At 33.4% G+C, this 12,622-nt stretch overlaps 1 protein-coding gene across 1 annotated transcript in view; it reads right to left on the bottom strand.

Annotated features, from left to right (window-relative positions):
* Nucleotides 1-12,622, bottom strand: part of DNAH8 (dynein axonemal heavy chain 8) — a 116,221-nt gene that overhangs the window by 16,998 nt on the left and 86,601 nt on the right. The window contains exons 74-83 of the mRNA XM_041404276.1: nt 11,748-11,903; nt 10,299-10,454; nt 9,108-9,290; nt 8,539-8,644; nt 7,460-7,712; nt 7,169-7,359; nt 6,672-6,793; nt 4,315-4,433; nt 2,892-3,094; nt 1,917-1,990 (exon numbers count right to left, since the gene is read on the bottom strand). Coding sequence (XP_041260210.1) covers nt 1,917-1,990; nt 2,892-3,094; nt 4,315-4,433; nt 6,672-6,793; nt 7,169-7,359; nt 7,460-7,712; nt 8,539-8,644; nt 9,108-9,290; nt 10,299-10,454; nt 11,748-11,903 — 1,563 coding nt within the window. The remainder of the gene's footprint in view (nt 1-1,916; nt 1,991-2,891; nt 3,095-4,314; nt 4,434-6,671; nt 6,794-7,168; nt 7,360-7,459; nt 7,713-8,538; nt 8,645-9,107; nt 9,291-10,298; nt 10,455-11,747; nt 11,904-12,622) is intronic.

The raw sequence follows: 12,622 nt of genomic DNA, 5'->3' as shown, positions 1-12,622 counted from the left end.
AATCAGATCCAAAAGAATGTGAGTGGAAAAGTAACAGCTGAAATTTAACGAATACATATTTTTAAAAAAATTATTTGTTAATAACATAATCTAAAATAAGTGCAAAGAGGTGGTAATGAAACTCTAAAAATTTCTATCTCCAATTAGTTTATCTGCAATAAAGGCATTTGCATGAAATTCAACCTCCACTTATTTTGATCTTATTCATCTCTCAAATTGCATGAAAGCTCTCGTTGGATTACTGACTCTCTAAATTTCTGTTTATGAATTTAAATCCAATCAGCATTTTTAGCATCACTTTAGAAGGCTGATGAATTAGAAGCCTGAAATTAAAATGGGCCATTATTTAATCAGTTCTAAACACTGATGGACAGTGGATTTCATTACAGCTTGTAATTTCATTTTAGCAATTTTGTTTTTGCTCATTTAAAAAACATCAGTAACTGTTGGTGAAAAAAAATGTAATTGACATATTTATGGTGACTTGATAGATATTAAAAAAAGAAGATTAAATGAAGATGGGTTTTTTCCTGCTTTTCTGGGGATCAACTTTTCTGAGGGAGATCTTTAATTAATTTCATACATTTTCAAATGATTCAAACAGTTTTTGAAAATTATCTTCCTGTAACACAGCAGAGCAGTTTTAATCATATGATATACTCTTGGCCAGAGGTACAAAAAAACCAAATAGGTATTTGTCTTCATATTCACTAATTCTGTTTAGTATTTTCAAATCTGATGTTCACATTTTCCTCCCTTCAGCACTAAGGCATGTAGTTCAGAAATCGTTACTGGTAGCTCTGCTGGAGTGCTGAGTGTCCTTGTGCTTCAAATTAAGGGCAAAAGAAAGGAAGGGATGCTCCAGTTTTCACCATTGCAAAGAACTGGGAGTTGACAGTGACCATTCTAGACATACAAGGAAAGAAATACCAGATGAATGTGTGCACTTATAATATAAATTTTCATTTGCTATAAAGAGATTTCTTTTTTTATCTTTTTCCAAATTGGGGTACATCTATATGCCAATGTTCTGCTCTCTGTTACTGGAGATATTCTATCCCTCCAAAGTACAGGTATATGACTGATACCCCATATTTTGAGTTTGCAGGCAACTATGGCTGTATGTCTTCATTTGAAAGACTGTCCACAACTCCTTGAAGTGTCCAGCTGACCAGAAGGTACCATCTTTGCACTATAACTTTTATACTGCATTTGAAGTTTACTTCAATTACTATCTCTCTGTAGCTGCTACTTAGGTTTTTCATGGTTTTACAGTTGGGGAATATCATCTGCCATAACAAAATACACTACCACATTGAAAGAAAAATTCTTATATATTGCTTAGAAATTCTTAGACATGCTTGGGACTCAAAGCCAAAGGACTGACAATTAAAGAAACAAAGAAGGGACACCAAATGCTGGTAAGTGGTCCTGTCACTAGCAGTGTTGTAAGGAAAATGTGAAACAATATTAGAAGCAAGCACATCCTTCTGTATCTACAACTTTAAGCTACATGTGCACTCACTGTTTTATTCAGTAGAAGCTATGCAACATCCAGGTATCTCTTATACGGGAAAAAATGAAAAAAAATTCCAATAAAGAGGTGAGATCTGGATAGGACCAGGCCCCAATGTCCTTTAACCCTTTGTTAAGAGTGTAGTGATAAGTAAGGAATGTGCTGCTTTTGGGAAGCTGCTCAGTAGCACTGCTGCCAGAGGTATTGGCTTGGACTCCGCTGTCGCATATATGTGCCACAGAGACATGTTTTTAAACTCAGGCATTCAAAAAGACATGGTCACCCTGAGATATGCTAGATAGTAAGATGAAAATGCAAAATATTATAGACTGCATGCTAAAGGGGTGTAAAAGAATACCAAAACAGACAAGCGACTTATGTTGCAATGGTTTTTCCCCACCTGTTCCATTGACACCTCTATGAGTTTGCGTGCATGAACCTCTTGTCCTTGGCCCATTGAGATGGTCCTACATTCTATAACATATTTGACAATATAAGATTAATGAACTTACATTATTGAGAAAAAGTAGGAACTTCAATTCAGTCCAACAACCAGTGATAGAAATACAGCACAATTAAATAAATTTAATTCAAAAATATATAAATATGAAAGCCTATGCCCTTCACCATCATATTATACTATTACGTATACATTTTCTAAACACTGACATTTTGTATAGCAACACTGAAATACACACAGACAATACTTACAGAAAGTAAAGACTGTGACTAATGTTGACTGTGAATGTGAATTTATGCCAAATCCTAACAATGTCAGATTATTTGAAATATGAACAGAGATTTTTCTCAAAATGTACATAGCCACAATGCAAAGATGTAAAACTGCATTTGTGAACATACTAACGTGACTAATGTCAAGAATATATGGGATCTGCTCAACTCAGTTTGTATTCACATTTCAAGATTTCCATATAGTGTAGAACTAAAGTCCAGAATATACAATTGTAGATCATGTAGCTATTTTTTTGTTACAAAGTAATACTCTAAGCAGATTACTGATTTTTCAGTTACCTGTAGTTAAGAGTTAAAACAAGAAAATATTATTGTTACCATAACATAATTTTAAAAGAAGAATTAATTGCTTTACAAGATAGGGATTTAAAATGTTATCATCACCAGGAAGGATGATAATTTATTAAAAAAAGACTTGAATTACTCTCCAACTTCACACAGAATGTTCTTAGCATACTGTCTTCTATTTCAAACATTATTTTATCTCTAACATGATGTTTCAGGAACAAACAGTAGTGCAAGAGACTTTAAGAAATACTTCTCAGAAAAAAAAAAATCTCTGAAAGTAGTTACACTGCCCATCTGCATCTTAACATATTAAAATGAATAATTATTTTCATACCCAAATTAAGCTTCCGAGACAAGGAATTAATCTGATCTGTTGGGTCTGATCCCATAGACAAGAAACAGATGAGAGGTGTTCGCATGTCACTTTCTTCCCAAGTTTTTCTTAAATTCAAAATAACTGGCTCTGTATATTTCTCATCCAAGGAACTTGCAATGTATTTCCTGGCTTGGGAAAGTGTTCGGTCTGGACACCAAGACCTAGAAAATAAAATACATGCAAAGATATAAATTCACTGCCTCTTCCTACAAGATCAGACTCAAATTAGAAATTCTATTTTTATCAAATAGAGGGATTTTTAAAAATCATAATCATATATATGATGTGTGTATGCATCTTACTCTACTTATGATACATTCCAGTTGCTTACAATTTTGCCTTAACTATTTGCACTGGAATTTTCTGTTCTAGGCACCTTCATTAGTTTGGGATATTCTTCATTTTAAACAGAACTTTTGTATTTGAGAACACAAAGTGGGAAATGTTAAGACTGTTTTTGCCCTTTAGTAAAACTCTGCAGATGATTCATTTGATCTGTTAGTCTTTTAGGGTACAAACGGGATTGTATTTGTGTTGGTGATGAGGGTTTTTCCCATGGTAAAACAAACAAACAACTACTTTTGGATAAAACATATTACTCTGACGATCTTCGGGTTTTGAAGATAATTTAAATGCTTTAGACTTAGATGGTCCCCTCCCTCTTAGGGTGTAGAGCATTAAACAATATGATATTTCCATCAGATTCTAGTCTTTTTTACTGCACAGGTTGAATCTGCTGCAAAGACAAATCACGGTCTAGTAAATAATATTGTTGGGCTATTTTGTAGTATCTCTGATTTTTTTTTGTTACAGCACTTGGAAACCAAGTAAACCATATAAAACCAATGTAGGAAGATATGATCTCATGCATAAGGCAGCTGAATGCTTCTTTGGAAATCCATTTTATCCCAAGATCTTAGAGGTCTTATATGATGCAAAAAATATAATTTGCAGCACTCTTTTCACATGGAATTTTGAATACATATTTTGTATTTCCACCATCTCTCTTTTTGGCATTTTATATTTTAATACTTGTTTAAAAGTATTTAAAATAGTTAATTTTAAAATAAATTTTTTAAAAATTGAAAATTATCTGGAATATTCTACTTTTTCATGGGCTTCTCAAATAAGGCTGCAATATGGTTCCCAGTTTCCATTTCTTATGACATAAAAGCAAAGCTATAAAAATATTTTCTGTAAATACCTTTAGACGGCAGAGGACAGCTCTGAAGTAATTAAATAAAAACATATTTCATGTGAGTGAATTGCTATTTAATGTCACCCAGAGATAACTGAAGTTACACTATTATGATAATAGCATACTGATAGGTTGAGATGTGTTGCAACTGTGTAATTTCCCAAAATTTCTGAAGATGCTCACCTGATGAGTAAAAGCTTGCGGAAGGTGTCAAGTGAATCACTGTATCCATTAGGGATAATTTCTTCCTCAGGGGCGTCTTTATCAAACCAGTGTTTCCATGCCTTATCACTATGAGCTATCTAAATTTATTACATTAACACACAAATAAATATATTGCCATTGCATTAAAATCTCCTTGCAAATGTAGCTTTTAATGAGAGGCCATTATTATATTAGGACATATTACAAGTAACATTGCCTATAGCATTTAAGAAATATGCCATGAGAATTGCTATTAAAATACTACAAATAATATTAATTCAATTGCTTCAATTAATTGAATTGTTTCAATTAATTCAATTCACTTGCAATCAGTGTAAGTATGTAGACTCTCAAGCCAGTCAGTTATTTATGCATTCCCCTCCCAAACAGATGCATCTACTTAAAAAAATAAGTAATTAGCAGGAGGAACTTTACTATGTACTACAAGAACTATACTCTGTATTACAAGAGGAACACACTGTGATTGATTAATTAATTCCTTTTGGTCACAAAATACGAAGAGGACCAGAAAAATCTGACCCAGTACAGTTTAGCCAGCCAATGAATGGCAAATTAAAAGTAGCAGATTCTAGTAAGCTTTTGGCTTGAGAAAGAATAAACCTGACCACAAATATGAGCACAATTTCAGGCACCTCTTAGAACCTGTGTCCTAATAGGATAAGGAATACCAGTGGGCAGAACATTGTGAAAATGCACCTGAGCCTTTCAATGCAGTGACTGAGGAAGGTCAGCTACTGCAATATTCTCAGATAACTGGAAAGAGAACAAGGAATGCATTGATAAAGGTTTTAAACAGAAGATGTCTATGTTAAATTAGGCATCTGGGACTTATTTTTTTTTTTAGAGGAGAAAAATGAATTGAAACTAGCATGAGGAAAAGAAAGGCACAGGAAACCTCTTGAGAACTGAGCATAGCATTCTCAGTCCTTTTTTGGTCACTGTAAATAATTTAATGCTTCATCTAAATGAATAATGATACAGTTGTATTTGATATGATGAATCAAATAGAACAGCACTTCTAATGGATAAAAATAAGATTCAAAAGACGTTTTCACAATATTTGGGGTTTTAATTGATGTTCTAGTTAGCACCCTCCCATATTCCATTTCTATCTATGACTGAAATAATTTTAATTGCCACATTTTAACTTTGCAACTACATGGCAAAAGTAAGGCAGTACTAAGAAAATAAAATTAAAAGGAGAGCTTTTGTGATAACATGGTCACCTAAGTATTTTGGAGTCTAAAATTTTGTTTGCACAAATTCTAGAAAAGACCTGGTGAAAGGACTTTTATAGAAATAGGATTCTTGTGCCCTAACAGCCCAGGGTGAGCAACCTAACTGAAGCTCCTCCAACTTTCTCCTAACTTGATATTCTATTTTGATACCTCAAGAAACCAAAAACTGGAAGAATTTCACTGGTACGTATCCAACTCTTGCCTGGTTACAGGGTTTAGAAACAGCCATGAAACAGCCATGAAAACTACAGCCTGTGGTTTTCATGTATACCTCTAACAGAATATGAGTGACCACTTGCAGGTAACCATTTAGCTAAAATGGTTGCTACCCTCCAGGGCAATATGTGCCATCACAAAATGGACTTGGCCGGCCAATGATGTAACAGCAAGGAGAACTTACTGCCCTGGCCATCAGCCTGACTAGCAAGGAGCACTTAGAGACAAGAAATGCTCAGGGAGTGGTTAAACTATGCTAAAAAAAGAAAAATAAATTTACCAAATTGAACATGTGACAAGCTTATGTGCCTATAAGTTCATGCATGCCTACGTAAAGCATGGCATTTGTTGCTAGCTCATCATATCTCACTTTTAATCTTGGGACAGAAACGAGTATTTAAAAACAAGCAGCAAAGCACTCACTTGTAAAAATATACCAGAATCAAGACAGACAACATTGTCACTTAAAACCTGACACTCAGATTAATTTTATGAGCCTTTTTGATACCTCTAGCTTTTTATCCTATCTCTCTTTTATTGACTTCCTTTTTCCTTTGCTCCTGTTCCTTCTCTCCTTTTTCGACCTCAATTACTACAATACCAAATACCATAAAGAAGATAAATAAACACACCACCATTCATGGTACCTAATTGTCTCTATGATGTTATTCTGCATTTTTTTGGAAACACAATTATGATGACAATCATAATTAATTAACATAATTATTAACTAATTATTAATTGTTAATTAAGCATTAACCAATTGTTACTACTTATTAATTCTTTATTATTAAAGTATTATTAAATTATTAATTAATTAACATAATAATTAACATTTAAAAGATTATTAGAAAATATCACCTGGTTCAAAATTTCTTGAAATTGTGGAAGTTTATTCAACTCCACTAGATTTAGCCATATCATGTCAAGAATCCAGCGGCAAGGTTTGGGTGGGCAAGCCTGTAGATCCAAAGCTGCACCTCCTGTGGTTAAAAATATAGGATGAAACGTACTTTCTGATGAAACACATGATATTCCAGGGGTCAAAATATAATTTATATTTCTTTTTAAATTATGTATTTTGACCTAAATAATTTTCTCTGTGATACTAACTGTACTCTTGTGTACTTATTTCATACCAAATTATAACTTAGCCTTATTAATGGCCTTCTCACAGGTGTTGGAAGGCTACTATTGGGTGTCCTCTAAGGCTTCCCTTTGCCAAGCTGAACAAGCCCAGTTCCCACAGAAATGCTGATTGACAGAAACCATGTAGACAAAGAAATAAGGTTTCGAAATGGCATAAAAATTTTAAAAGTTGAATTAGTCCTACACATAACACAATTTTTAAAACTTACCTCTAATGAGAGTTTGGAACTCTCTGTTTTCCACATGTCCTCTCTCAATATCAATTTTTAAAGCCAGAAGGAGGGTAAAGAGGAATTTGTGATTTTCATATAGGCCTCTAACAGAATATGAGTGAATTTCAAAAGTGAGATATTCAATAATATTTGAGATTCTTTTCTGAGGCACAGGAGATTTCTTAGACCTAAATCGTGAAAACAAAGCACAAAGAAACCGCATTAATAAGAGCAAGTACATTGGAAAGGCAAACATCTGAATAGTAGGAAAAATCTGTGTCTTCCTACCTGGCTATAGATTGATCAAAAAGCTTCAAGAACTGAGCCAGTGAAGTTTGATACATATTATTGACCATGCTCATTGCTGTAAGAAGGAAATAAAGAATGCTTCCACGTGTAGCAACAGGTCGATATTCCTCCTGAGCAGTGTTAATCTTCACTTCAGTTTCTGCTGCCACAGACAACTTGACAGCTATTTCAGCAGCTGTTTGCTTAGTTGTTTGCAGGACACCAATTAAAGACTCATCATCCACTAGTGAACCTGAAAAGTAAAATACTGGATGTTTAGGATATTATTGTAACAATATTTTCATTTCATATGTATATAGAAAACAAAAGGCCAAATTACAGGAATTATTTATTTTAGAAAATGAAATTATTTACTGAATTACAGAAAGATTTTAAACTAGAGACCAGATAGGATATGTAATACTAAAAATTATTTTTACATCCAACGTATTTTAGCAAATTCATTCAAAATATGTTAAATGTATTTATACCAACAGCTTTGCAACACATACTAGAGAAGTCACCTATCTTATCCACACAACCTACATAGTCCACAAATGATTTAAATTATTTTGAAATCTATTCATCATCACTATCAAAGTAAAAAAGACTTATGGTCCTAAGGGAAATGGTCATTCAACGATATGCATGAATCTCCAGCAGTTACTCACAGATTTTCTGTTACCAGATTCTTTTTCCACCAGAAATAGTAAGTGATCAGGTTCAGGCTCATAATGTACTGCAGAAGAGTTTCAAGACAATTTTAAGCCAGGCCATTCCAATTAACATTTTCAATGGTTTAAAGATTTGCCCATGGTCAGACACGTTATCTCATCAGAGGGGCAGAAAGCTCTCAAAAATATGGATGTATTTCAAAAAAGTTGTTCAGGTTTTAAGTTTAGGTGTCCTGAGTTGCATATGGTGGCATGTTATAGCACCAAAGCCCTCACAGTCCTCATACTCCTGCCACTGTACATTCTCTTAATGTATGTTAGAAGGAGAAACCAAAATCTGTAAGGAAAGGACCTAGTGTGAATCAGTTTTATCTGCCTATTCTGATTAATATTTTTATATAGAACCTTTAGTTGCACTTAGTTTGTAAAGAAGATTGTCTTCCAGTTCCTTCATCTTCCTCTTATTAGAAGTTACGTCTTCCATGAGCTTAATTCGTTCTGCCTCAAGTTCCTGTTATTAGAAAAAAGAAAATGGCATGACATTTTAGGGGTTGCAAATATGAGAGATACTTAAAATTCGGTTTCTGATTTTTCAATGAATAATTTGTGATTGAAGATACAGGTGAACAGTTGGATCTAGTCATGAAATGTGCATTTTACTTTTCTTGCTATCTAAAACTTTTTTTTTTTTTTTAAATGCTTTTTTAAGCAGTGTTTATTCAGTATCTTATGATGTATCTTATCGATGTCAAATCCAGGTAATTAATTGTTTGTGTCGTACTGACAGTCGTGTATATTAAGAGCCTCCCAATGCATTTTTGATATTTGTAAATATCTATAGTGAATCTGAATATAATTTTAGAAATAGCTAATATTTTTTTTCCATTTGAACATTTCTTTTTTCTACATACCAAAACAAATTAAATGGAAAAAAAATTAAATATCGCTATGAGTTATTTGTACTGTTAACTTACCTGTTTTTCAGTGAGTATTACTCTTCTCAGTAACTGATTCTCAAGTCCTTTCATTGTAACAGTAAAATCAATAATTGATGTTTTTGCATTAATTTCAGGTGTGAAAGAAGGATTAGGTAGCTTTGTAGTAATGAACAGTCTAAAAGAATTCATAACATCTACTTCCTTATCACCGACTTTCACCTGTGGATTAAGTTAAGTTAATATTAAACAGAGGAAAATGAACTTTATTAAACTCAGTAATATTGAGCAGGAAGAAAAACTTACAAGATTTGAAGTGCCAAAAAGAGAAAATTTATTTCACAATTTAAATTTGTCATGAAAATAAAAGTCACTGCCCAAATGTACAAGTTAGAGTACGTTATAAAAGTAGCATTTCCCTTCAGCTAAATATAGGGATCACTTCCACTGTGAATTATGATTAACAGCTTCAGAAACATTTGGTTTCTAATCACACCTCAGATGAAGAGGTAGTAGAAACTGCTGACTTTTGTAGAAATCATCATTCTCTTATGTCCAAGGTAAAATTAATTATGTGATCCAACAATGGAACAGAAATTACTGGACATAAATTTTAACTTTATTAAGACTAAGCAGGTTTCAAAGAATCTTTCTGAAGGAAGTAAAAATTCATTCAGAGTATTCAAAATAAATTTTTACAGAATTAAGATATTCTATAACTTAAACAGCAGTCTAACTCAAAAGCTGCATGTGCACAAGGAAATCTGATCACTGTATACTGTAGTATGAATCTTGGAATTGTTGGTGTTGGAAGGGACCTCAAAGATCATCTGCCATGGGACAGTGGGGGGCAAATAAGGCTCCAACATATGAGTCTCCAATGTGGCTTCAAATACCTGGCTTATAAAAAGAGTAGGACCAAACCACTTCCTTAAGCATGCTTCAAAATCAGTAGAAAGAATTTTAAGCATTTAATCAGATAAGCATAATTGGTTCCAGTTTGGAATCTTCACTAATAACCCTGGTAGTTAAACTCATAGTTTAGACTTGCCAATTTACTACACAGCTGAGGCTCTGTCTGTTGTGTTTTATTATTAGTTCAGTTTGATTCCTTACATGTCTCTACTGAATACAAAGTTTACCTGATTCAGCAAATGTTTATAACAATGGTAAAACAACATTTGTCACAAGGCTAGCTATTTATTCCACTTATTTTGTTTGATTACTAACCTTAAAAGCAGATCCAGATTTTATGAAATTTTTTTCTAGTATATTATCAAGAACTGGATCCAATTCTTCCTCTATATCTTCAATCAGGAGTGATCGTCCCAGTGAAAGACTGTCTTCTAGGTGTTGCCGGAAATACTTGTCATTCAGAGTTGTTACCTCAAAAAGTAAATTATAAATTGGTGTAAGGACAAAGCATTTCCTCAGTCTTACATGAAAACCACAGACCTAACCTTGGAAAATTTTTTTCATTGTTTTTGTTGTATTTCAAAGCAGGTGCTATAAATGTTGACCATGAAGCAATTTATGCAGAAATACTTCTGTGTGTACAGTGAAAAGTATCATAAAAAGGTGACTTAAAAGGTTGGCTGTAACTGAATCCTCAGGACTTCATTATGATAGTAATAATGTACTAAATCAAACTGGTACAGTTTATTGCATGCTAGAGATGTTATGTATATTTTAGAAACCAGAGACACCTAGCCTTTTATTTTCTGTTCTATGTCCTAGAAGGACTAGATTTTCTAATTTTAGCTTTGAAGTGCTGAGAAATTCCTTCTGGAAATCTGGACTCTAAAATATGGAAGTCTAAAAAATGAAACACTGCTCCAATATTATGAATTCAGATTGATATTTCATGAAATGGGATTCATACTATATAAAATAATTTAAAAGCATGTATAAAACAGTAAGCTATATAATTAACTAATTCTAAACCCTCTAAAATGTATTGATATTCAGGACATATGAGTTTTCTCAACATTCAGGCTAAGGGTTTTAAAATGCAGTTTACTTTTGCTATGCCACATAATTTGGGAAAAAAAAATTGTGATGCAGATAGTGACACATGAACATCTTTGTTTTATGTTTCATGAGCAGGCATTTTAGCATATTGGTTTAACCTGTGAAAGAGCTATGAAGATTGCAGTAATGTTAGCATAGGCAAATTTTTCATGGGTATGGCTTCAGCAGGATTTCCTCAACTTCCTTTTGTAGTGACAACCTCATTATGAATACCCTCTCAGGTCCTAAATTATGGGCTGCAACACTCGAGGCACTTTGCCTACATTTTCAGAGCTGCAACTTATCCTGCCTTTATCTGTAATGTTACTAACAGTCACCCAATTTGCTCTCATTTAATAATTTCATATTATACTCTTTTGGTTTTTAAATTATCATCTCTTTGTCCTCTTTTGTGTTGGGACCATACCTACCCATCTTGAACAAAATACTTTTATACTTTTTGCTAGAGTTCATACAAGTTGGATAGTCTTTTCCAAGCCCTTGAGTGGGATTTACAGCTGTTCTCAAGTTCCCTGCTGATGCATCTACATAATTGTCAGTCTCCATACATGTTAAACTTATCTCAGATCACACTGACTCAAATGCAACCTCCCTCTAAAGCAATAATGTTTGAAGGAGTATAATAGAGCACACCCTTCCACTGTTTACCTGTAATTCATTATCCTGTTCTTTATTTATAACCCACGCTTTTCCTTGAGTTTGTGGGTCTACTAAAAGTGGGTATCTTGATGCCTTAGTGACAATAATACCATTCTGAATTGAGAGGTGATCTCCAGGCAATCCTTGAAGATTCCACTCACTAATCTAAAAAAAAATAAATTTAAAAAAAAAAAAAAAAAGCGAGAGAGATGAAGAAAAAATAATAGTTTGAAATAAATTATCACTGGAATTTTTCTTCAATTAAAATTCTTCTAAGAAGTAACAGGGACATCAAAGGGAATGCATATCTGAACCTGCTGAAGAATTATTCATGCAGGTATAAACAAAATGCAGGTATAAATAAAATTTCCAGAATTTTATTTTTATGGATTTTTTTAAACTACATAGAATCACAAAAAGTATATTTTAAAGTGTAAGGATGTCAAAGACAGCTTGACAGATAAATTAAGCATTGGGATCAATTAAGCAAAAACCAGAGTAAGAGAGCTTTTGGGAATTAGTGTTTACTGAAGGAAACTTGAAGATTCTGACATTTCCCACTCTGCCCATTTCTAATATATTTACATTGAATAAAAGGACTTTATGTATTCTATTTTAAATTACAGCCAAACCCACTGTTTTAGAAATGTCCTGGCTTCGGCTGAAAGAAAGGTCAATTTTCTCTTGGTAGATGGTATACAGTGCTGTGTTTTTCTGATTTACTGTAAGAATAACATTGTCACACTGATGTTTTGGCTGTTGCTCAGTAGTGCTCACCACAAGGCAAGGATTTTTCAGTGTCCCGTGCTCTGCCAGTGAGCAGGTGCACAAGGAGTTGGGAGGGAGCATGACCAGGACAGCTGCCCTGAACTGGCCAAAGGGTT

Source organism: Onychostruthus taczanowskii, unplaced genomic scaffold (genome assembly GCF_017590055.1).
Source record: "Onychostruthus taczanowskii isolate IOZ18803 unplaced genomic scaffold, ASM1759005v1 scaffold21, whole genome shotgun sequence".
Lineage (NCBI taxonomy): Eukaryota > Metazoa > Chordata > Aves > Passeriformes > Passeridae > Onychostruthus > Onychostruthus taczanowskii.
This window is presented reverse-complemented; position numbering and strand designations above follow the sequence as displayed.